The sequence below is a fragment of the Hyperolius riggenbachi genome, chromosome 3 (genome assembly GCF_040937935.1).
Source record: "Hyperolius riggenbachi isolate aHypRig1 chromosome 3, aHypRig1.pri, whole genome shotgun sequence".
Taxonomy (NCBI): Eukaryota; Metazoa; Chordata; class Amphibia; order Anura; family Hyperoliidae; genus Hyperolius; species Hyperolius riggenbachi.
In genome coordinates, this window is record NC_090648.1 from 86160987 (window position 1) to 86187221 (window position 26235).

The 26235-nt window shown below is 48.2% G+C and overlaps 1 protein-coding gene across 1 annotated transcript; it reads right to left on the reverse strand.

The window, feature by feature from the left end:
• Positions 1-382: 382 nt before the first annotated feature.
• LOC137562792 (nicotinamide N-methyltransferase-like) lies at positions 383-22413 on the reverse strand. Its single transcript, XM_068274487.1, has 3 exons — positions 22189-22413; positions 8032-8239; positions 383-5951 (listed from the first exon to the last, which is right to left on the reverse strand). Exons 1-3 carry the CDS (start codon positions 22337-22339, stop codon positions 5528-5530), a joined length of 783 nt encoding a protein of 260 aa, XP_068130588.1. The 5' UTR covers positions 22340-22413; the 3' UTR covers positions 383-5527.
• Positions 22414-26235: the final 3822 nt, after the last annotated feature.

Here is a 26235-nt window from a genome sequence, read left to right on the forward strand (position 1 = left end):
TTTGTTGTATAACAGTCAAAGGAGGGATCCACACACAGTCTTCAAGGAACAACGTGCTTTTATTGTTCCAATGCACACATATAATACATACCAAATTGTCTCAGCCGACAATTGTTTCGGGGCCAACCAGGTCCCCTTTATCAAGGCATAAGCAGACATATAAGTTGTTCCTTGAAGACTGTGTGCAGATCCCTCATTTGACTGTTGGATTACCACTGCCACAGGTTCCAGCACCAGCACTGCTCTACTATAGGTGTGCGATTCTTTTGATTGAATGTTTATTGTATAAGACAAAACTAAATATGAAAACCCTCTACTCCACACACACTAGAGTTAAACCTTGTTACCCTACCCAAATAAAAAACAACAACACATTTCTAGATTTTGGCTTTGAAGGTTAGCTTGTTGTATTGTGTAGTCAGTAGTTACAGAGGCAGGATAAATGAAAATAGATTTATTTACAGGATTCAACAACTAATTACACACACAGTGTCTTCTCTGCATGTCTACTCCTCAGGTCTTCTCTGCATGTCTCTAGCCCGGGCAGAACAGGAACCAACAACCCACAACAGTTTACGTAATTTTATACAGTAACCTATTAGAACAGTGACATCCACAGAACAGATGTACCACACTTGTCTTAATCACATTTTCTTTTTTTCACAACAAATTATCATGGGTGTTCTCAAGGTTCTCGTTAGTTAGCCTAAAGCCTCATAACCATGCTGGAGAGTTCTCAGTTAAGGTGGCCGGTCAGCAGGGGTGTTGCTAGGATCCTAAGAGATCCGGGGCACTCCAACCAAAAAATGGGTGTGGTCATGCACTGAAATGTGGGTGTGGTCATGGGCGGAGTCAAACTTACATGAACTTAACAGCGGTCTGAGTAGGCCTGCCCAGCAAAATGTTGGATGAATCCATCCCTCTCCAGTAATACAAAAAAAATGCAGTAAATCACATTAATAGGCAGCGCCAACTAAACATAACTAGGCAGAGGTACCTGGCTTCTGTGCTGGCTGGTCTCGCTTTCTGCTGAGCGGCTGGCCTGCTGCCAGTCCCCATAGAATTTCCTGACCTTCTAGTGGACCCCCTTCTGTGCTCCCATGGATCTCCCATTGAGGCATCACAACTCGCAGCGTGTCCCCATAGAAGAACCACAACTCCATGCATGCCCCCATAAAGGCATCACAGCACTTATCATGTCATCACAGCACCAAATATGCGCACATAGACGCACCACAGCACCCAGCATGACACCATAGCATCCAGCATGGGACCACTGCACACAGCAATGGGGGGTATGGGGCACGCTAGGTGCTGTAATCCCATGCTGGGTGTTGTTGTGCCATGCTGGATGCTTTGTAGCACCATGCTGGGTGCTGTGGTGCTTCTGTGGGGCGTGCTGGGTACTGTGTGGTGCCATGCTGGGTGCTGTGGTGCCTCTACTCTGCCTGCAGGACATCTGGGGCACCTCAGAATAGATCTGGGGTACATGCCACTGATTTTTGGGGCTAGCAATGCCCATGCCGGTCAGAGATTGCCTCTGCTGAAATTGTAACGTGTGTATGTTTGCCTGATTCATCCCTGAGAGATCCGGAGTGTCAGGTTGCCTTGATCACACACAGGCCGAGCCCATTGTTCTCCTCTTCACCCCTCCTGATCAAAGCCAGTCCATCCTGGGTTGCATTGTTGTTCTTCCTCCCCCCCCAATTATAGCAGCAGAACATGTTGCTAGCCTAGCCTGTAGGCTATCCAAACATCTGTACAGCAAGCAGATTTCTGCACTCACTCACCACGTTTTAAAAGAAAACTGTTGGAACATAAGGTGCGGTGGATATTCACACTGGGGACTAGGTAGTCCAACTCAGACTACCACTACATTCTGTTTCTACTGTCAATGGGCAGTTTATAGGGTAACACATGCAAGAACTTCTTCAGGTGTGTATTCAAATGTGTCCACTAGAGGTCAGCAATAATCTACTAAAATAATGTAAATGCTGTTCAGTTTATTATAATGGTTTAGCAGCCAGAGTGAATTTATCTACATAAACTAAATTCAGTAATATAACAAAACTGCATGCGCAGTACTGTCCCGCCAGCCGCCGTGATGACGCGAGGCGGCCGGCGTGGTGACGACTGGCGTCATCTTTGCGGAAGAAGGAGCCCGATACTTGGTCCCAGTGTCGCCGGGAGCCATTTCTGAGCAGGGCCTGAAAGAAGAGCCAGAAGGACGCCGAGGGACCTCCCGATCTACGGTGGACTGGAGAAAGCCCCAGGTAAGTTCAGATTTTGATTGTATTTACTGCTCAGAGTCCCTTTAAAGAAAATGTGGGGTTCTATATTGAAAAACTCGAATCCCTAAATTCTTACAGATGGTACACAAAATAGTGAAGCAATAAACAATGGTGCGCAGGTTGCAAGGTAGCAATAAATATAGAAGATGAGTCCATATGGTGGCAGACAGGAGCAAATGGGGAAGAGAGACCTCCCAAATAGGCTTACAATCTACAATAAACTATCTACAATTATTTTTATTTTATTATTTTATTGTACTTCACAATGCTTTACACTACTTTATAATCATTGTATAATGTTGAAGTTTGTTGTACTGTAGAGATTTGCTTTATTTCAGATTTACATTTGTAACTTTGGTAAACTTGAAGCCAGGCTTACATCCAGAACTGCTGGTGTATAGCAAGCCTATAGCTTTAACTTTTACAGAGTCGCATCAACCCCACATGCAGACAGCCTGTTTCAGACTGTTTCAAAGTGTACCAGAGATGACATATACTTACCTTTTTATACATACCTGGGGTTCCTCCAGCCCCACGGGCACAGATCGCTCCCGCACTGCCGTGCTCCGCTGCCTGCAGCTCTGGTACCGGGTCCCGTAACTACCTCCAGTCACTGCCAGTCTGACGCAAGTAAAGTGCGCTATTTACGTATCCCTCCGGCAGCCGTTGGAGAGATATGTAAGGAGTGCACCTCCTCCTCCATGCTAAGCATTGCTTTTCTAGTAGGAGGGCTTTCCGGTCTCTTTTGGTCCCCTATACTTTCCTAGTAGTTTTGGGTCACCCCGACCTGCTTGGTTACTCTGTTGTTCTGGTCCAAGCCCGATCTTATACTGCCATATCAATCCCTGCCATGCACTGAACAGGACCAAAAGTCCCAAACAGGCTGTCTGCATGTGGGTTAATGTGGCTCTGTAAAATGTATGAGCTATAGGCTTGCTACGCACCAGCATTTCTTGATGTAAGCCTGGCTACAGGGCATAGAGATAATTTTCATATTGAGCAGTGGTGCATTGTAGGCAACCACAGTTACACACTGAAATCTGAAATATCGCGAATACCTTCTGTTTTAAGAAGGCAAACCGCACTCAGCATTATTTTGTAATAGGAGGGTTTTTTGGTCTCTTTTGGTCCCCTAAAATTTTCTAGTTGTTTTGGGTCACCCAAGCTGCTTGTTTAATCTTTTGCACAGATTAGACAGGCACCCTAAACAGAATGATTTGCATGCAAGGCTCCTGGCAATGTGTATGAACTCAGATGGTGGCAGAGTCCTGTAAATCTCAGCACTGATGGAATACGTGAGGCTGCCCCAAGCGGTGTAATCTAAGTGGCCACTGGTCTTCACCAGAATGTCCCACAAGGGGCAATGGGCAGCTACCCCTAGCGGCAGTAGACTCCTTGTCTGCAACAATCGATCAGGTTCCAACTCCCAGGGTTAACCACCAGTGATGAGAAGAACAGCAGGGCAAACCCTACAATCAGGTTCTCTCATGAAGCAAGGTGAAACATTTGCATCAGGAGCAGAGATTTCAGGGGAAGCATTTTTGTACTGTGTGTACCTTCCTGAGGAGTGGCTGAGGGTGAGCAGTGTGTTTGTCACAGACTCAGCCAGCCTGTATGATTGTGTTTAGCTGCAGCATGTCATGTGAGAACATTAAATGAAGCAGATTAAATTGTTGAATGCTGTGCAATCATTCCAAATTGGGGTGTGGGGGGGGGGGGCATCCTCACAAGTTTGCCTCAGGCAGCAAAACGTCTAGAACCGGCCCTGCCTACAATGTGGGGAGGGCAAGATATTTTGGCTTGCAAGATATTTTGTGTAAAATATTGCAATTTTCAAAATTGAATTGATTTTGCATAATCCATCAGATATTTGCATGTCAAACGCGCCAGTTATAAATGATTTTCTTTTTTTGATTAAATTGCAAACTTTCGAGCAAATCAGAATTTACATTGAAGTCAATACCACTGATTTTAGCAGTTAATAGCAAAGCCCCCGGATTTGCAGGGCCAGAGCTACCATAGGAAAAAATGGGCAATTGCCCCAGGGCCCCAGAGCCTGTAGGGGCCCCCAAAGTGTCCCTCCCCATCTTAACTGTTGCTCCCCAGGGACTCTGCAGAGTCTGTTAAGTTGGGAGGTGATTGGGGGTGGGTCAGCAGCCAGCTCAGGGGCCCAGGAGGGAAATTTGGCTGCAACAAAGGGCCTCTAATGACGCTTTTTGGTCGAGGGTGTCTGTTGGGGGGCCCCAAGGCTAATTTTGCCCTAAGGCCCAATTGTTACTTGAACCGGCCCTGCGGATATGCTATCATCACCAAATGTTCTAGATATGCAAGGGTGAATTGTGGGAAAAAACTCATATTTTCTTTTTAAAGACCTTTGCTGCCCCTCTCTTCCAGAACCCCCCCCCCCAATGATAGACCATGTGGGCTGGTATAGCTCAGGTTGCCGAGCACCCAGCCTGCCTGGGTGATAAGGGGTTACAGAGGCTTGGGAGGGGGGACCCCACACTGTGCAGAGTAAATGGAGAGGACCCCAGTTGAGTGGGTGTGGTCATAACAGATCATGGTTGGATCCAAATAATGTTGATAACATCAAATTCTTGAGCCTTGGTCACATTCTGTAGGCACTGTAATAATGTAGCACACATTTTATACTTGTATATAACTGGACCACAAGCAACTATCACTGTTCCTCATGGGTTACAAAGAGAAATACGTGGAGGAGAACCTAGAAGATAATCAGGCCCTGTGGTGCAGCTGCACGGGCCCTAGTAGACATGGGGCCCCTGTGCGGCTGCACGGCCTGCACGGTTGAATGTCCATTGTCCACCTCTGCACCTAACCCTATCTCTAATCTACAACCTTGAAACAATGCCTGGCCCTAATTAAATCCTAACCTAGAGTTAGCGCTAACATCATTTACAATTTTTTTCTGATAATCCAAGCCAAATTGTTACCTAACCCTAATCTGACCAAGAACCTAACACTGCCTTCACCCCACCCTAGTCTTTCCTGTCCTTCCTGTCCCCAAATCCTAATTACCAGTATACCTTCCCAATGGGTTCTGATGACTGCTTCTGCGCAGTTATGCACCTGATCAAATAGTAGTGGAGACCACCTACCTAGAAAAAATAAATGCTGAAATAGCAAAAAAGCAACAAAAGGTTGGGGGAAAAGGAAGGTGCTGGTGGGTTTTCCTTTGGGACCTGTGGAGATGTTTCTCTGCTGAATGATCTAAGCTACATATCTTTGCGAGCTACCATGCAGAATTTTCCTTGGTAATCAGTAAGATGACTCTCTGAATTTCTTAGGAGCACATCACACTTTGTGACGGTGAATCCCTCTTTAACAACAGCATTTCTCACAAAACTCTCATCCTGCTTGAACATGTGCATCCTGTCTTTACCCACAGTGTAATATGTCCCATTTAAAGCCCCAAATATTATCAGGTGTCCTCCGGGTTTCACAAACTTAACCATCTTCTTCAGGTGGCTCATGTATTCACCTTCATCAGTGCTGGTCAGCTCCAGAATCCAGCTAATGATCACGCAGTCGGCTTGTGGGAGCTGTAGGGGGTCGGTGAGATTTTCTCTATCGCTGTGGCATTTCACAATCTGTTTGATTATCGACTTTAGGTGCATATCTTTCAAATCCCACTCTTTGCTAAAAATGAGAAAAAAGGTTTCATAAAACTGAAAGTTTACATTTTTGTAAGAATTAATGTTTTGTTTATTTTTTTAAAAACAGGATATATACTGTATATACTCACATATAAGCCTAATTTTCAGCATAAAAAATGTGCTGAAAAGTTACCCCCTTGGCTTATATGCAAGTCAGTGGAGCAAAACGGATTTATTTTTTTTACTGTGGGCTTGAATGGGGATGATAGAATGTTATTACTTTCAATGTCCCTCCCTATTAGACAGAGCTATATTATTTATTTTTATTGATTTGCAATCAGTAACTTAACAGTCTTTAGTGTGGCACATTTCGTGAAATTTGATTTACTTATTCAGGAGCAACTGAATGCAGGGGACCCGGAAAGGAAGGCCTTCTTGTAGTAATAAAGATTAAAGCACATAGCCACAATGGCCTCAGTTCATAAAGCAATACCATATGAGGTAATGCAGAAATCAGCTGACTTTACCGAGCACTTAGGAAAATGTCAATTCATAAAGGCTGTTTCTGCACGGAAAGCTGAAATTTTGGAACAGTGAGGTAAATTACCGACTTGTGCAGTAAACACCTCAACAAATGTCAGTAAATGTCAAATCATAAAGCTTAGAACATGCGGTAAAGCCCTGGAGCAGAGAGCCAATAGCAACAGCCCCTGTCTCCTGCAAGTCCCGCTGATCGGCTGCTGATAGGATCTGAAGCCTTCTCGGGAGGAACAAGCTTCTCTATCCCCCAGGCAGCAGAGGACAGAGAAAGGAGCAAAAGAGGTTTCCCCTGCAGCCCTTCAGACATTTAACTCTTTAGGTTCCTGTTTGAAGATGCTGAGGAGCTAGTGAGGAAATCACCTAAGCATGGCATGTGTATCGTCTCTTGGAAAAACATCTAAGCTGTGGCAATAAAATAAAATGTTAAGAAAGGCTAATGGACAGATTCAGCGGGAGCAGAGTCAGTATAACAAACGTAAATTCTAAAGGGATGTTGGGGATGCCCGTTACTATTGTAATGCCCTCACTGCACAGAACAGCATGTAACAAAACAGACAACTCCACACTCTTCTGCTATTACCGAACAAGTTTTTGTCAATTGAAGCGGTAAATTACCAAACTTCTACCGCACCTGTGAACATTTTTATGAGTTAGCACACAAAAGTCTAAAAAAACTAATGCGGTTTAACGACCTTATTTTTTTTTCTCGCACAGCCGTTTATAAATCAAGGCCAATGAGAAAAACATAGATTTAAATAAAAGGCTGTTAAACAGATCCATATCAAAGGCTGTGTACCTCTTAAATTCTCCCCCCCCCCCTTTCTCCCCCTTAGGGTTTTGTTGGTAGGTTGTTATCAATAAATTGTCTATTGAGTCACTGCCTCTTCAATGGATTTTGCTTACATTTGTCCTGTAACTGTTGTATATATCTTTCTTATGCTGGGTACACATGATGCGTTCCCGCACTCGATTCCTGTTGATGCGCCGCTCGATTCCCGTCGATTCGTTTATTTCCGACATGTCCGATTCGCGTTTCGATGGATCGTTAGGTCGATTTGCCATACTTTACATGGCATTCGACCTAAAAACATCGAAATGCGCTAGGAAATGCTCGGAAATAATCGAATCGTCGGGAATCGAGTGGCGGTGTACAGCGGTGTACCCAGCATTACACCCCTGTACATTGTGTCTTGTTGTATGAATAAGAGTAAGTTAATTGGTTCCCCCCCCCCCCAAAAAAAAAAATAAAAAAAAAATGGCCCTAGACCATACATGCACTACACGATACATACACATGACTATGGTAGGGACTAGATTGTGAGCCCCTCTGAGGGACAGTTAGTGACAAGACAATATACTCTGTACAGCACTGCGTAATATGTCGGCGCTATATAAATTCTTAAATAAATAAAATAAATAGATAAATATGAATCTTGCTTACACTTCTGTATATTGTGTGTCCTGTGTCCTATGTTCACCAATATTTGTTTTGTACTATGTACAGCGCTACGGAAGATGTTGGCACTATATAAATAATAATAATAATAAGTAGGGGAAAAATGTATTAATCAAAATATATTTACCTGTCTCCCAGCAATTCTATCACTGTAGGCGAGATGTGTGACCATTCAAAAGCTCCGGTGTGCCTATTGCGCCATTTTCGCAACTCTATCATACACCTCTCACTGAACCGCAAAAGTGTGATCTCTTTGAAGAGTCCGCAGATTGGGTAGAGATAGTGAAGAATCGGACCAGCGCTGATGTCTATAAGAAGATCTCCTTTAATATCACCTGCAAAAAATCAAGAACTAAGGAATTCTAAACCCCATGACAAAACTAACTAGTATAACAGTAACAAACACAAAATCTTCCAGCTAGCTCCCCCTTGGCAATTATCACTTTTTTCATTAAGAAAAAAAGAAGAAATGAAGATGACCTTAAAGGACCACTGTTGCAAAAATCTTAAAATGTAAAAACATATACTGATAAGAAGTGCGTTTCTTCTAGAGTAAAATGAGCCATAAATTACTTTTCTCCTATGCTGCTGTCACTTACAGTAGGTAGTATAAATCTGAAAGTAATAACACATTGTGGACTAGTCAATCTCTTCATTAGGGGTTATCGAGGTTTTCTTTATTTTCAGAAGCACTTTGTGAGTGGCAGTTGCTCTGTCCAACTGCCCCAAAAAGTGTGTGGTGAGCAGGGAGGCTGGCCAGCATCTTTGTATAAATCTTTTTCAGGGACGGTCTTTATAAAGGCCATGCTGAGAATCCCCTATGGAGCGATGGACTAGCCCAAAACCTGTCGTAATGTCAGATTTCTACTACCTGCTGTAAGTGACTAGAGTTGGGCCGAACGGTTCGCCTGCGAACGGTTCCATGCGAACTTCAGTGGTTCGCGTTCGCGTCCCGCAGGCGAACCTTTGCGGAAGTTCGGTTCGCCCCATAATGCACATGGAGTGGTCAACTTTGACCCTCTACATCACAGTCAGCAGGCCCAGTGTAGCCAATTAGGCTACACTAGCCCCTGGAGCCCCACCCCCCCTTATATAAGGCAGGCAGCGGCGGCCATTACGGTCACTCGTGTGCTGCCTGCGTTAGTGAGAGTAGGGCGAGCTGCTGCAGACTGTCTCTCAGGGAAAGATTAGTTAGGCTTAACTTGTTCCTGTCTGGCTGCATACCTGTTCTGTGAACCCACCACTGCATACCTGTGCTGTGAACCCACCACTGCATACCTGTGCTGTGAACCCACCACTGCATACCTGTGCTGTGAACCCACCACTGCATACCTGTGCTGTGAACCCACCACTGCATACCTGTTCAGTGAACCCACCACTGCATACCTGTGCTGTGAACCCACCACTGCATACCTGTTCAGTGAACCTGCCACTGCATACCTGTTCTGTTCAGTGGACCCGCCACTGTATACCTGTTCATTGAACCCACCACTGCATACCTGTGCTGTGAAGCCACCACTGCATACCTGTTCTGTGAACCCACCACTGCATACCTGTGCTGTGAACCCACCACTGCATACCTGTTCAGTGAACCTGCCACTGCATACCTGTTCTGTTCAGTGGACCCGCCACTGTATACCTGTTCATTGAACCCACCACTGCATACCTGTGCAGTGAACCCACCACTGCATACCTGTTCTGTGAACCCACCACTGCATACCTGTGCTGTGAACCCACCACTGCATACCTGTTCAGTGAACCTGCCACTGCACACCTGTTCTGTTCAGTGGACCCGCCACTGTATACCTGTTCATTGAACCCACCACTGCATACCTGTGCTGTGAACCCACCACTGCATACCTGTTCTGTGAACCCACCACTGCATACCTGTGCTGTGAACCCACCACTGCATACCTGTTCAGTGAACCTGCCACTGCATACCTGTTCTGTTCAGTGGACCCGCCACTGTATACCTGTTCATTGAACCCACCACTGCATACCTGTGCTGTGAACCCACCACTGCATACCTGTTCTGTGAACCCACCACTGCATACCTGTGCTGTGAACCCACCACTGCATACCTGTTCAGTGAACCTGCCACTGCATACCTGTTCTGTTCAGTGGACCCGCCACTGTATACCTGTTCATTGAACCCACCACTGCATACCTGTGCTGTGAACCCACCACTGCATACCTGTGCTGTGAACCCACCACTGCATACCTGTTCTGTGAACCCACCACTGCATACCTGTTCAGTGAACCCGCCACTGCATACCTGTTCTGTTCAGTGGACCCGCCACTGTATACCTGTTCAGTGAACCCGCCACTGCATACCTGTTCTGTTCAGTGGACCCGCCACTGTATACCTGTTCAGTGAACCCGCCACTGCATACCTGTTGTGTTCAGTGAACCTGCCACTGCATACCTGTTCTGTGAACCCGCCACTGTATACCTGTTCTGTTTAGTGAACCCGCCACTGTATACCTGTTCTGTTTAGTGAACCCGCCACTGCATACCTGTTCTGTTTAGTGGACCCGCCACTGTATACCTGTTCAGTGAACCCGCCACTGCATACCTGTTGTGTTCAGTGAACCTGCCACTGCATACCTGTTCTGTGAACCCGCCACTGTATACCTGTTCTGTTTAGTGAACCCGCCACTGCATACCTGTTCTGTTCAGTGGACCCGCCACTGTATACCTGTTCAGTGAACCCGCCACTGCATACCTGTTCTGTTCAGTGGACCCGCCACTGTATACCTGTTCTGTTTAGTGAACCCGCCACTGCATACCTGTTCTGTTCAGTGGACCCGCCACTGTTTAGCTGTTCAGTGAACCCGCCACTGCATACCTGTTCTGTTCAGTGGACCCGCCACTGTATACCTGTTCAGTGAACCCGCCACTGCATACCTGTTCTGTTCAGTGAACCCGCCACTGCATACCTGTTGTGTTCAGTGAACCTGCCACTGCATACCTGTTCTGTGAACCCACCACTGTATACCTGTTCTGTTTAGTGAACCCGCCACTGTATACCTGTTCTGTTTAGTGAACCCGCCACTGCATACCTGTTCTGTTCAGTGGACCCGCCACTGTATACCTGTTCAGTGAACCCGCCACTGCATACCTGTTGTGTTCAGTGAACCTGCCACTGCATACCTGTTCTGTGAACCCGCCACTGTATACCTGTTCTGTTTAGTGAACCCGCCACTGTATACCTGTTCTGTTTAGTGAACCCGCCACTGCATACCTGTTCTGTTCAGTGAACCCGCCACTGTATACCTGTTCAGTGAACCCGCCACTGCATACCTGTTGTGTTCAGTGAACCTGCCACTGCATACCTGTTCTGTGAACCCGCCACTGTATACCTGTTCTGTTCAGTGAACCCACCGCATCAGTGCGCATACCTGTGCAGTTAAGTGAACCCACCTACCTACGTGAGTGCACGCAGTGTGATATACCACTCCGTGCATACCCGATATGGACAAAACAGGTAGAGGAAGAGGTAGTGCCAGAGCCAGAGGAAGGCCACCCGGCAGGTCTGCGCGAGGTCGTGTAAATGTAATTTCGTGTGGACCTGGCCCACAGTACAGTGCTCGGAAGAAGGCACGTCCCATCACCTCCCAAGATTGTCAGGACGTGGTTGAGTATTTAGCGACACAGAACACCTCATCTTGCTCAGCCACCAGCGCTACTACTAGCACCACTTCCGCTGCATTTGACACTTCGCAAGAATTACTGATTCTCACTGATGCACAGCCATTGTTGTTACAGCCAGATGAATTTTCACCAGCTCATATGTCTGAGTTACGCGGCAACACTATGGATGTAACGTGTCAGGAGGATGAAGGACCTACTGATGGTGCAAGTTTGGATTTGTCTGAGGCAAGCGAAGCTGGGCAGGATGACTACGATGATGACGGTAATAGGGATCCTCTGTATGTTCCCAATAGTGGAGATGAAGAGGGGGACAGTTCAGAGGGGGAGTCAGAGAGTAGTAGGAGGAGAGAAGTTGCTGAAAGAAGCTGGGGCAGCTCTTCGTCAGAAACAGCTGGTGGCAGAGTCCGGCACCATGTATCGCCACCTATGTACAGGCAGCCAACTTGCCCTTCAGCATCAGCTGCTGAGGTCCCCATAGTGCCCACATCCCAGGGTGGCTCAGCGGTGTGGAAATTTTTTAATGTGTGTGCCTCAGATCGGACCAAAGTCATCTGTTCGCTCTGCCAACAAAAATTGAGCCGTGGAAAGGCCAACACTCACGTAGGGACAAGTGCCTTACGAAGGCACCTGGAGAAAAGGCACAAACAGCAATGGGATGGCCACCTGAGCAAAAGCAGCAGCAGCACACAAAAGCAAAGCCACCCTCCTTCTCCTCTTCCTCCTCCATCAGGTGCATTATCTGCTTCTGCCGCTTTATCCCTTCCACCTTCACAGGCACCCTCCTCCACTCCGCCTCTGCCCTTGAGCGGTTCCTGCTCCTCTGCCCACAGCAGCAGTCAGGTGTCTGTGAAGGAAATGTTTGAGCGGAAGAAGCCACTTTTGGCCAGTCACCCCCTTGCCCGGCGTCTGACAGCTGGCGTGGCGGAACTGTTAGCTCGGCAGCTGTTACCATACCGGCTGGTGGACTCTGAGGCCTTCCGTAAATTTTTGGCCATTGGAACACCGCAGTGGAAGATGCCAGGCCGCACTTATTTTTCGAGAAAGGCCATACCCCAACTGCACCGTGAAGTTGAGAGGCAAGTGGTGTCATCTCTTGCGAAGAGCGTTGGGTCAAGGGTACACCTGACCACGGATGCCTGGTCTGCCAAGCACGGGCAGGGCCGCTACATTACCTACACAGCCCATTGGGTGAACCTGGTGGTGAACCGTGGCAAGCAGGGCGCAGCGGACCAAATTGTGACACCTCCACGGCTTGCAGGCAGGCCTCCTGCCACCTCCTCTCCTCCTGCTACATGCTCTTCGCTGTCCTCCTCCTCCTTGGCTGAGTGGCAGTTCTCCTCTCCAGCTACACAGCCCCAGCTCCGCAGGGCCTATGCTGCATGCCAGGTAAGACGGTGTCACGCCATCTTAGACATGTCTTGTCTCAAAGCGGAGAGTCACACTGGAGCAGCTCTCCTGGCTGCTCTTAAGAAACAGGTGGATGAGTGGCTGACCCCGCACCACCTGGAGATAGGCAACGTGGTGTGCGACAACGGCAGCAATCTGCTTGCCGCTTTGCATATGGGGAAGCTGACACACATACCCTGCATGGCACATGTCATGAATCTAGTGGTTCAAAGATTTGTGGCAAGGTACCCTGGCTTAGCGAATGTCCTGAAGCAGGCCAGGAAGTTCTGTGGGCATTTGAGGCGGTCTTACACAGCCATGGCACGCTTTGCGGAAATTCAGCGCAAAAACAACATGCCGGTGAGACGCCTCATTTGCGATAGCCCGACTCGCTGGAACTCGACCCTGCTCATGTTCTCCCGCCTGCTAGAACAGAAGAAAGCCGTGACCCACTACCTCTACAACTACAGTAGAATGAAACAGTCTGGGAAGATGGGGATGTTCTGGCCCGACAACTGGACACTGATGGAAAATGCATGCAGGCTCATGCGGCCGTTTGAGGAGGTGACCAACCTGGTGAGCCGCAGTGAGGGCACCATCAGCGACTTAATTCCCTACGCTTACTTCTTGGAGCGTGCTGTGCGTAGAGTGGCGGATGAAGCTGTGAATGAGCGTGACCAGGAACCGTTACGGCAGGAACAGGCATGGGACCAATTTTCATCAGACCCAGCTGTTTCCTCAACACCTGCGGCAGCACAGAGGGGGGAGGAGGAGGAAGAAGAGAAGTCGTGTGCAGAAGACGAGTCAGACTCAGAGGATGATGAGCAAGTTGTTTCTTTGGGGGAGGAGGAGGAGGAGGGGACAGCGGCAGGAGAATAACCTCAGCAGGCATCGCAAGGGGCTTGTGCTGCTCAACCTTCCCGTGGTATTGTTCGCGGCTGGGGGGAGGAGGTTGACTTACCTGACGTCACTGAGGAAGAGCAAGAGGAGATGGAGGGTACTGGATCCGACTTTGTGCAGATGTCGTCTTTTATGCTGTCCTGCCTGTTGAGGGACCCCCGTATAAAAAACCTCAAGGGGAATGACCTGTACTGGGTGGCCACACTACTAGACCCTCGGTACAGGCACAAAGTGGCGGACCTGTTACCAACTCACCGGAAGGTGGAAAGGATGCAGCACATGCAGAACCAGCTGTCAACTATGCTTTACAATGCCTTTAAGGGTGATGTGACAGCACAACGCCAGCAAGGTACCACTGCCACTAATCCTCCTCCCGTGTCCACGCAGTCAAAGACAGGACACTCCAGCGATCTCATGGTGATGGCGGACATGCGGACGTTCTTTAGTCCAACGCCTCGCCGTAGCCCTTCCGGATCCACCCTCCACCAACGCCTGGAACGGCAGGTAGCCGACTACCTGGCCTTAAGTGTGGATGTAGACACTGCTGTAAACAGCGATGAGGAACCCTTGAACTACTGGGTGCGCAGACTTGACCTGTGGCCAGAGCTGTCCCAATTTGCCATCCAACTTCTCTCCTGCCCTGCCGCAAGCGTCCTGTCAGAAAGGACCTTCAGCGCAGCTGGAGGCATTGTCACAGAGAAGAGAAGTCGCCTAAGTCACAAAAGTGTTAAGTACCTCACCTTTATCAAAATGAATGAGGCATGGATCCCGGAGGGCTGCTGCCCGCCCCAAGACTAAGTCAGTCCCCGCACACACAGCATCTCTGCCTGCACGCCGTGTGACTGGCTGCCTGGCCTGCCCCAAGAAGACTAAGTCGCTCCCAGTTCCTCCACACAGCATGTCTGCCTGCAGGCCGCTTGACTACCTTCTCCGCCACCACCAACAGGGTCCGGGACTCCAGGCGGATTATCGAATTTTTTAGGCCGCTGCTAGCAGCGGCCGCTGTAATAATTTTTCTGGTGCGTGTACATGACTGCCTAATTTTTCTGGCTGCACTGCGGGCAGCTGCAACAACAAAAGAAAAGGCATGTACATGCGCCCATTCCCCTTCGTGATCATTACCTTGCCGTGGTGAAGGGGCTTGCGTATCACAATGAAGCAATGACCGGCGCCTAGATGAGTGTCTCGGGGGGCACACCCACGATAATAAGGTCGTTGCCTCATTGTGGTCAGACCAAATTTGATCAGCTGGACAGTCACTGTTCTGTCATTCAGCTACATCAGCCAGGCGACCATATGGGCTGTAAAGCCACCAAAACCTGCACTCTCGCCATGGTGCGCACCAGTCCAGCACGGCCGTCACTACACAAACAGCTGTTTGCGGTGCGTTACACGGTGAGTTTGGTGTGTCAGTGTGAAGCAGTACCTTAATTACACTACCTGATTGATGTATACACATGCAAGATGTTTGAAAGCACTTTAGGCCTGTCATTTAGCATTCAATGTGATTTCTGCCCTTAAAACGCTGCTTTGCGTCAAATCCAGATTTTTCCCCGGGACTTTTGGCATGTATCCCACTCCGCCATGTCCCCCTCCAGGTGTTAGACCCCTTGAAACATCTTTTCCATCACTTTTGTGGCCAGCATAATTATTTTTTTTTTTCAAAGTTTCCATCCCCATTGAAGTCTATTGCGGTTCGCGAACTTTAACGCGAACCGAACCTTCCGCGGAAGTTCGCGAACCAGGTTCGCGAACCTAAAATCGGAGGTTCGGCCCAACTCTATAAGTGACAGCGACATAGGAGAAAAGTAATGTATGGCCCATTTTACTCTGGAAGAAACGTACTTCTTATTTGTATGTGTTTATATGTACTTTACATTTTAAGATTTCTGCGACAGTGGTCCTTTAACCATTTAAGCCTTCTGGACGTAGAAGCTACGTCCAGAAGGCCATGTGCGCTCTTGCGGCCAATCGCGCATGTGCATGCGTGCTCCCGGCCGCGGATCATTAGCCCAGGAATCAATTAATCGGGACATGGTGCCCGATGATTGATTCCTCTGAGAGGTACAAGGTAGCAGCATTTACACTTACCTGGGGCTTCCCCCAGCCCCTGCTCCCTCGCCATCCTCCTGGGCAGCTACATTCTTCTGCAATCTTCCACAGCAATAGGGTCTAGTCACGTCAGTCGTGCTGCACTGTACATGTGCGTCCCGACTATGTGTGTCCCCATCAGGCTACCATCACTAGGAGCACAGACACAGAGCGCTCCCTGGTACCAGGAGTTCAATGGAGGCATGTGCATGGCCGGGCCATGAATGTCCAGTGCAGCGCGACTGGACCCTTTTACCTTGGACGAGTAAAGTAGATGGGGCTGGAGGATGTATAAATGCTGCTACTTATTCCCTCGGTCCTTTAAGAAGCTGACAAATTTGAGCACATTGTCAATCTAGCTACCTTTAGGGCTGGTGTACAAGGGGTTTTGTATACTGTGCGCATGAGCAGGGAGCCTGTCTGGCGTTTTAGAAAAAGGTTCTGCATGCCCAGGTAATATTTTTGAAACAATTAATAGAAACTTGAAGAATACCCCATGAGGTAAGATCTAGTGGTGCTCGTAATGGGTCAATTGCAATTAAGCGAAATTTCGATAATGCGTGATTGCGATTACACTACATACAGCATACTACGTTGTGAATTGTAATTACGCCTGTAAACAGTCCATGCATTAGTTAAATATTCAATGCGACAAATACATTTGTATGCAAGAAAAAAAATTGCGTTCATCAGCCAGTATACTGCACACGCATGGCTAGTATTTAAAAAATTCAATGCGAAAAATCCGTTCATATGCGTAAAAACGGTCTCATCTGAAATCACGCTTAAATTATGAGAACATGCGTAATTACGGTTAATGATTACTTTTGGTTGCATTTTTTTTACACGTAATTACAATGCCTAATTGTGAATTACGATGCGTAATTTCTGCCCACCACTAGTAAGATCAACTAATCCAAACCTGCCACCAAGAGATTCAGAGCTGTCACATTATAATAACTCCTGCAAGTGAGAGCTATACACAAGAAGTGGGTAGCACACTCAACTTCTGCAAGGAGCTTGTATGTTCTCCCTGTGTCTGTGTGGGTTTCCTCTGGGCACTCCGGTTTCATCCCACATCCCAAAAACATACAGATAGGTTAATTTGCTTCCCCCTAAATTCCTAGACTATATTCAGGGGCGTAGCTAGAAATGACTGGGCCCCATAGCAAAAAAATGTTATGGCCCCCCCCACGACCTACCAACCCCACGAAGCATATAGGTTAGCCAGACATGGGTGCCACTGCCCCCCCAGCATATAGGTTAGCCAGACATGGGTGCCACTGCCCCCCCCAGCATATAGGTTAGCCAGACATGGGTGCCACTGCCCCCCCAGCATATAGGTTAGCCAGACATGGGTGCCACTGCCCCCCCAGTATATACTTTAGCCAGACATGGGTGCCACTGCCCCCCCCCCAGCATATAGGTTAGCCAGACATGGGTGCCACTGCCCCCCACCCAGCATATAGGTTAGCCAGACATGGGTGCCACTGCCCCCCCCCCCCCCAGCATATAGGTTAGCCAGACATGGGTGCCACTGCCCCCCCAGTATATACTTTAGCCAGACATGGGTGCCACTGCCCCCCCCCCCCAGCATATAGGTTAGCCAGACATGGGTGCCACTGCCACCCACAGTATATAGGTTAGCCAGACATGGGTGCCACTGCCCCCCCAGCGTATAGGTTAGCCAGACAAGGGTGCCACTGCCCCCCCAGCATATAGGTTAGCCAGACATGGGTGCCACTGTTCCACCCCCAGCATATAGATTAGCCAGACATGGGTGCCACTGCCCCTCCCCCCAGCATATAGGTTAGCCAGACATGGGTGCCACTGCCCCCAGCATATAGGTTAGCCAGACATGGGTGCCACTGCCCCCTCCCCAGCATATAGGTTAGCCAGACATGGGTGCCACTGCCCCCAGCATATAGGTTAGCCAGACATGGGTGCCACTGCCCCCCCAGCATATAGGTTAGCCAGACATGGGTTCCACTGCCCCCCCCAGCATATAGGTTAGCCAGACATGGGTGCCACTGCCCCCCACCCAGCATATAGGTTAGCCAGACATGGGTGCCACTGCCCCCCCACCATATAGGTTAGCCAGACATGGGTTCCACTGCCCCCCCAGCATATAGGTTAGCCAGACATGGGTGCCACTGCCCCCCCACCATATAGGTTAGCCAGACATGGGTGCCACTGCCCTCCAGCATATAGGTTAGCCAGACATGGGTGCCACTGCCCACCAGCATAGAGGTTAGCCAGACATGGGTGCCACTGCTCCCCAGCATATAGGTTAGCCAGACATGGGTGCCACTGCCCACCAGCATATAGGTTAGCCTAGGGTGACCATATTTTTATTTCCAAAAAAGAGGACGATCACAACAGCATGTGGGTGCGGTCATGGGTGGGGCCAAATATACAAAACCTTAGCAGTGTGATGTCCAACTTCGCGGGCATGTAGGGATGGCTTTTTTTCCAGACCACATGGTGGAGGGCCGGCCGACCACAAAATGCAATCTTATTGGCAGCAGAATTCCCCACAAAATGCAATCTTATTGGCAGCAGAATTCCCCACAAAATGCAATCTTATTGGCAGCAGATTTCCCCACAAAATGCAATCTTATTGGCAGCAGATTTCCCCACAAAATGCAATCTTATTGGCAGCAGATTTCCCCACAAAATGCAATCTTATTGGCAGCAGATTTCCCCACAAAATGCAATCTTATTGGCAGCAGATTTCCCCACAAAATGCAATCTTATTGGCAGCAGATTTCCCCACAAAACGCAATCTTATTGGCAGCAGAATTCCCCACAAAATGCAATCTTATTGGCAGCAGATTTCCCCACAAAATGCAATCTTATTGGCAGCAGATTTCCCCACAAATGCAATCTTATTGGCAGCAGATTCCCCCCCCCGGCCCCCATCTCCCCCCCATCGGCCCCCCTCGCACCTCCGTCCACAGACCACAGCAGCCATACTTACACAGTCCTGCTGCAGCTTGCCTGGCGTGGGGTCGGGTGATGGGTCGGGTCGCTCCGCTCCTCCTCGGGTCCAGGGCACGCTCCTCTGCTCCGGCTCCAGTCACTCACCGCAGCACACTCTGAGCCTCTGAGGCAGAGGCAGCCAAGCCAGTCCGCGGTCCGCTCCCTCTCCGTGAGGCGCCACGTCACTCCTCCTTCCTCTCTGGCTGGCCGGAAGCCGGAACTATAGAGTAATTGTCGGCCGGCTGCCAGGGAGTATCAATGCACGCTGGCCAAAAGTAGTCCCCTTCCTCACACCAGCCAGGCAGCCACTTTAAGAGAAGTGGGGGACTGAGGGGGGCCGGGGGGGGGCCCGCTCTTTCATAATTATCGAGGGGGGGGGGGGCCCGGACCGGCATTATAATAGTTAAAAAAAAAGTCCTCTGCTGAGCTACGGGCCCCCTGTGATGTAGGGCTGCCGCTGGCCCCATAGCAACCGCTATGGTTGCTATACTGATTGCTACGTCCCTGACTATAATGCATACATTACACAATACATACATAGACTATTGTAGGGATTAGATTGTGAGCTCCTCTGAGGGATAGTTAAGTGACAAGACAACATATTCAGTATACTATGTACAGTTCTATATAAGTACTAAATGATAATAATAATAATAATAATAATAATAATAATAATAATTAAACAAATGTACAGTGCATTTACTGTAGGAAGTATTTGGATATGTATGTATTTTACATTTTACAGTTTTTCACCATAGTGCCCTTTTATACTTCCAGAACTCCAGTGCAAGTAATGTTTTAATGTTTTTTTGCAGTCAGGTCTGGGGTGGTAGAATATTTAGCTTCCTAACCCTGCAAAGTTTATCTGTGCTTCAGTACAACTTATTCAGTACAATTTCCTTCATTGTTAAAGGACAACTGAAGTGAGAAGAATGTGGAGGCTGCCATATTTATTTCCTTTTAAACAATACAGTTTCCTGGCTGCCCTGCTGATCTATTTGGCTGCAGTAGTGTCTGAATAACTCCAGAAACAAGCATGAGGCTGCTCTTGTCAAATCTGACAATAATGTCAGAAACACCTGATCTGCATGCTTATTCAGGGTCTATGGATAAAACTATTAGAGGCAGAGCATCAGCAGGAATGCCAGACAACTGGTATTGCTTAAAGGGTAATAAATATGACAGCCCTCAAATCCCTTTCACTACAGTTGTCCTTTCATTTACAGCAATTTTTTCATTAATTCCTTTAAGACCAAGGACGTTACAGTTACGTCCTCTGTGTGGCTGCCTGCTGCTGCCAGGACGTAACTGTAACGTCCTTAAAGTCCCTCCACTCCCGACACAATCGCATGCACCTGAACGGGAAGATTCAGTTGTCATATGACAGCTGACATCTCCCCTCACTGATCAGGAGCCATGATGTAGTGATTGTTATAATTTAAGTAGGCCTCAGTTATGTGGACTGAGTTTTAGGTAAAAGGCTTGTTCGCAGAGTATACCTTTAAATAGAGTTTCTCGTGATGTAGGCAGAAGCATCTCAGTGTCTGCTTGAAGCAGATGATACAAGCAGATACTGAGAAGATGTTCCTAGTCCAACACTGGCCCAGACAGATAGACTACGGGTTCATGATGGGCCAAAGGAGCGCACTCTTACTTTCACGCTCTCTATCTACTGACTGGAACCCTAATTACTTTCCTTTTATTTTTTTATGTCATCATATATAATGTATGCTGTATATAGGTAGTTAGATATAACGTAGTATAGACAGAGGATGACCTGATTACCTTCAACAGGAAGGTGATCAAGAGCTTGTAACGCAACGGACTTACTACAGAAGAATTATGCTTTGCTAAGATGTAACGAGCTGTATCTGTGTATCTGTTTACTGAGTAAACAACTTGGAACTTGGAAGCCTAAAGAAGTTCTATCTCCTATGCTGTTTGCTGTGACGAGAGTCGTGTTTGCAGCTCTTACTAAGGAGTTGCTGGTGCCGGAAGAAAGGTGTGTTGCCGTCCGATAGAAACATATAGTTTCTAACAGTGATCACTAAGCAATGGTGGCAGCAGTAGGAAGGAAGAACAGGACCCATTCATCTCTCCTGATGTTCCTCTGCCGATCGTCGCTCCCTCTCTTCTCTCCCTGGCATCCAGCCTCATACTGCCTCTAGAGTCGGGACCTGGCTTGACGACATCATCAAGCCGGGACCCAAAACTTAGCGGCACTGCGAGACTGGATGCCGGGGAGAAAGGAGGCGGGGAGAGCTGCTCCTCACTGGATCTGGGGAGGTGAGTAATGTTTGCCACCTATACTGGGTACCCCTTTTTATACTGGGGACACCAATGCCTGACTATCTATACTGTAGAAACCTATGCCTGGCTTTCTATACTGGCGGCACCTTGATTTCAAAAATTGCTCTGGTTCTTAAGGGGGATAATATGCCGGTCCTAAAGCGGTTAGAAGCTAAAAGAAAAACATTACTTATTCCTTCCTAATTTCTTATTCCTTCCTCATGCGGCCTCCTCTGATCCACGTAGGTTACATCCATTTCAGCACTGGAAGGTACCTTGTAAGAAGAGTGGGAGGGCAAAGCATCGGTGCCCAGAGGTGATGGGAAGCAAGATCTTCACCATCTCTGGTGCACCAAAAGCATGTGAAGTTAATACAGGGAAGGGCATTATGTGCAGCTTGTCTATACCCTCAGAGGGTGGAATTCAGATATTGACCCTCTTCCAAGTGAAACAGTAAATTGTACTGTACTTTTGAAGACCCCTTATCCATTCATCAGTGGAGAAAGGGTCATGGTTATGGCTATTTATGGCCAGTGAAGTCTCCTGGGGACTTCAAAACAGGCCTTCAGGGATTACCACGTTAGTAAGCAGTAATCCCCTTCTGGCATCCGGCCAAACAGGAAGTGACGCTCAATTTCTGTTCGACAATCGATGACGTGCATGCGCAACGCTTATAACTGCAACGGGTTTTTTCAAATGTACGTGTGTTACCATAGACTTATATGATTTCCGGCCCAATGCAGATCATCACAGGACGCTGCAGGAGCCGCGCGGTAACATAGGTATTGAAGCGCGTTAGATAGGGTACTTCCTGCGCAGCAAACCTTCCTTTAATGAAAAACTGTGTAACAATATTAGAGTGCCGTTTCTTATATGAACGCAGTTAAAAACTAGATAAAGTCCAACTTTTGCTAGAAGAAAAACAAGAACACCCCCCCAAAATCTAATGTTGGAGAGTTACTACTTGAAACATTATACATACCAGAGACGCAGGCTTCATGAATTTTTTGTATAGGAAACTTCAATATGTCATCGCCAAAAACCGAGGTAGACTTTCCAGAAAAATATGTTTCAAGAAACACTTTTGAGTCAAACCCATGTTTATGATACACCTTGGTCTGGCAGGGATCCATCTTCCAAAATGCAGGGTGGCTTTGAAGTCTTGGGCTGTGCCGTACTCAGGGTTATGGCCAAGGCTCCTGTAATTTTATAGAGCTGCTTGCAAGTAGCACATCACATCCAGGAGCATGTGGCTGTCATAGGAACTTGAATGATCGTCGTAAATCACACATTTTAAGTTGTTTTTCAGACTCACATGGCCGGTCATGCCAAAGTCATCTCAGTAAACATGAACAGTTAAACATCAGGGTGCGTGATTGAGGAGCAGATCCTGTCAGCAGGTAAGGATAATAAACTTAGTGATGATAAATTGTAAATATGAAAAAGTGACACTGTGTAACGCTCGGTGAAGCACAGAGAGGTCTGATTACCGGTGAACTGCAGTATCACGGGAAATACAGACGTATATCAGATTATATGTGATCTGCAGTATCACCGATAATCCAATATACTAGCTAACCTCTGGTCACCTGAGTAGAGTGTAGTGATTGGTGCAACAGTAATACAGAGGACAAGCCTCAGTGCAGCAAGGAGAACTGCACAGATTCCTTCCACAGGTCTGAGCTCTCCAAGACGGGAGGAGTCAGACTGACGGTGGGAAGGAAAGTCCGAAAGTGACACTCAGGCGCAAGTGTCACTAACGGGACAGGGAACCGCCTCCAATCGTGAGGTCGGTTCTCGAGGTCGGGCAAGCCAAGTCGTAAACACACAGACAGATAAGGTACAAGATCAGCAGACAAAAGGCAGAGTCAAAGTACAGGCAGGGTTCGGCAACGGGGTATCAGATATATCGGGGTACAAAATCAGGAGGCAGAAACAGAGTCTAGGAGCGAGCCGGGGTTCGGCAACGGAGTATCAGAAATAACGAGGTACAAGATCAGAGTTCAGAAGAGTAGTCAAGGCAGGCAAGAAGTCATAACAGATAATCACAATCAAACTAGTACTTTAAGCTATCAACGGAATCTAGCTTAGTGTAGGATTACAGCTCCAGCTGGTCCCGGCACACTAACGGATCTGACTAACGGATCTGGGTGCTCCCACGTATGTGAACGCAACGCCAGACAAAGAACAAATGAACAGCCAGCAATATATATACCTATGTGCCTTTCGGCACCTCCCTAAGTGCTGGACCAATAGGGAGAGGTGCTGGAGTCAGCTGACCAGCCTGGTCAGCTGACTCCCCTCAGGGAGTCATAAATATGTCTTGAGTGCGCGCGCGCGCGCGTCACTCAAACTCCTGAGGGACTACGAGTCCCAGCCAGCACAGCCCCGCTCTGCGGAGTCTCCGCAGCGGGGACCTGCGTGCTAACCGCCGCGTCCAACGCGGCGGTTTCACCACGCTCCATACGCTGACGCACGGAGGTAGCCGCCTCATGATGTGAGGAGGCGGCTGCCTCTCCGTGCGAACGCCTGCTGTGCGCGGAAGGAGCCGCCTGCCGCTGGCTCATGGCGGCGGCTCCTTTGCGCTTCCTCACAGTACCCCCCCCCGAGGAGTGGACTCCGGACAGCTCCTACCAGGTTTCTCTGGATGTGCAGCATGAAATTCTCTCACTAACTTGTCCGCATGCATGCGGTTCCCCGGTACCCATTGCCTCTCTTCAATGCCGTAACCTTTCCAATGTACGAGATACTGCACCGAGTTCTGTACAGTACGTGAATCTATGATCTTTTCCACCTCATACTCGGGTTGGGCATCGACTAAGACAGGAGGAGGAGGCGTGGGACCCACCTGAACTGCGGGTTTGAGAAGTGATACGTGAAAAGACCTTACTCCGCGCATGCTGGTGGGGAGATCAACGGTGTATGTGACATTGTTGATCTTCCTAGTAACTGGGAATGGACCCACGAACCTGGGACCAAGTTTGTCAGAGGGTTGTTTCAGGGTCAGGTGACGGGTTGATACCCAAACTAAATCTCCTGGTTGGAATTTCCACTCTAACGAGCGTCTCTTGTCAGCCTGGCTTTTCTGACTCTGAAACGCCCTCACAAGGTTGTCCTTTATGGTTCTCCACATGACCCTAAATGTCCTCTGCCAGGCCTCCAAGGCTGGGAACGGACTGGACGCAACCGGCAACGGGGAAAACTTAGGTAACTTCCCGGTCACTATCTGGAACGGACAGAACCCCGAGGAAGAACTCTTTAAGTTATTGTGCGCAAATTCTGCGTAAGGTAAGAATTTAACCCAATCATTCTGCGCTTCAGCCACGTAACATCGTAAGAATTGCTCTAAAGACTGGTTGACCCTCTCAGTTTGGCCATTAGTCTGTGGGTGGTAACCCGACGAAAATGACAGTCCCATGCCCATTTGGTGACAGAATGCCCTCCAAAATTTTGAGACAAACTGGACTCCCCGATCGGAAACTATGTCCTCCGGAATGCCATGCAACCGGAAAATATGAGTGATGAACAGGTCGGCCAATTCCTGGGCCGAGGGGAGTCCTTTCAAGGGCACGAAATGGGCCATTTTACTAAAGCGGTCGACTACCACCCAGATGACCGACATGCCCTCCGACCTCGGAAGCTCCCCTACAAAATCCATGGACAAGTGGGTCCATGGCTCACTCGGGGTGGGCAAAGGCTGTAGGGTACCAACAGACGCCAGCCGGGAGGGCTTGCTTTTTGCGCACACCGCACATTCCCTGACAAACTCCTTGCAGTCGGCTGCCAGAGAGGGCTGTCAAGAACCGGCCCGCGGCACGCCTGCGTATACGGTTCCCGACTGCGGGTTTGACCAGATTAAGCGGGGAACAGCCTTATTTAAGCTACAAACAAGGCTGGAACCCCTCCAAAACACCTCTCACTGCCACCACTAGCGTTGCTAGACACTTCCACTCTGCTGTCGAGTCCTCAGCGCGCACTCCGCGTTTTCGTATTTGGGTCAGCTTTGCGCTTAGGCCAAATACGGGAACGCCACGCACCCACACACACACACAGTTGCAATCTTACACTGTCGTGAAGCAAAGACCCACTAACAGTCGTTCCGAACGATACTGTTAGCTACTCGCACTGGCGTTGTTCGTACGTTGGGTCAGCTGCGCGCTTAGGCCAACGTATGACAAACGCCCCCACACACAATGCAATTACAATTTCCTACGGTAGTGTTGCTCAAGCGTACAATTAGGCATGAACTTATACACGGTTACACTTCAGTCTCTTCTAGGCTATGAGTGTTAGTTTAGTACGGCAGAAGTCAAACTTATTAAATAATAATTTAATATTTCAGAAAAAACATAAAACAGTGCAGAACTGAATATATACAAAAAGATTACAAAAAAACAAAGTAAAAATAGTTACAAGATAAAATGTACAAAGATAACACACAAAGCGATTTTGCTTACCAAAATAAACGGGAAATAAACGTACCAGCGTATCGATCTGGTGTTGTTGCGGGCGGTACGCACTTCTGGTCAGGAACCAGGTTAGTTCTAGCCGTGTGAGCTACCTCCAAGAACTACAAGTTGTGGCTATCCTAGCTGCGGTTTTATACTATGAAATACGCCTGGAGGCTGTAAGCCTGTGTGGACGGGGGGAAGCTAGATTTAATAACATCCTCAGACATAATTTGATTTCCCAGAGATCTGACATCCACATGTGAACAGTGTCCTATACAACAAAAGACTTTGTTAACCTCCCATCTCCCCAGGTTACAGGTGACAATTGATTAAGGCTTTCACATTGCAGCAGGATGTCCTGTGTGATCTGCTTCAAAGCAACTGTCTGATTAAGTGTTTCCTAATTACCTGTTTTCTGGCTGTCCAGAGGAACTGTATGCTAATGTCCCAGCCCCCTGCTTCCAGAGATATTCAATTTCCACAGGTAAAAAATGGTATCAAAAGGACTTCACCCATTTCTAATAGCCTGTCATGTACATTTCAGAGGTTCCTGTGTTAGTCTCCAGACACTGGTCCTC

What these genes read in the sequence shown, in the direction of transcription:
- LOC137562792 (XM_068274487.1), bottom strand. Translation starts at nt 22,339, where the DNA reads ATGGATCCCTGCCAGACCAAGGTGTATCATAAACATGGGTTTGACTCA. An exon ending in TCATGAAGCCTGCGTCTCTG is followed by an intron (nt 8,240 to 22,188) that starts GTATGTATAATG and finishes GATTTTTTGCAG; the next exon opens with GTGATATTAAAGGAGATCTT. An exon ending in ATAGAATTGCTGGGAGACAG is followed by an intron (nt 5,952 to 8,031) that starts GTAAATATATTT and finishes TCTCATTTTTAG; the next exon opens with CAAAGAGTGGGATTTGAAAG.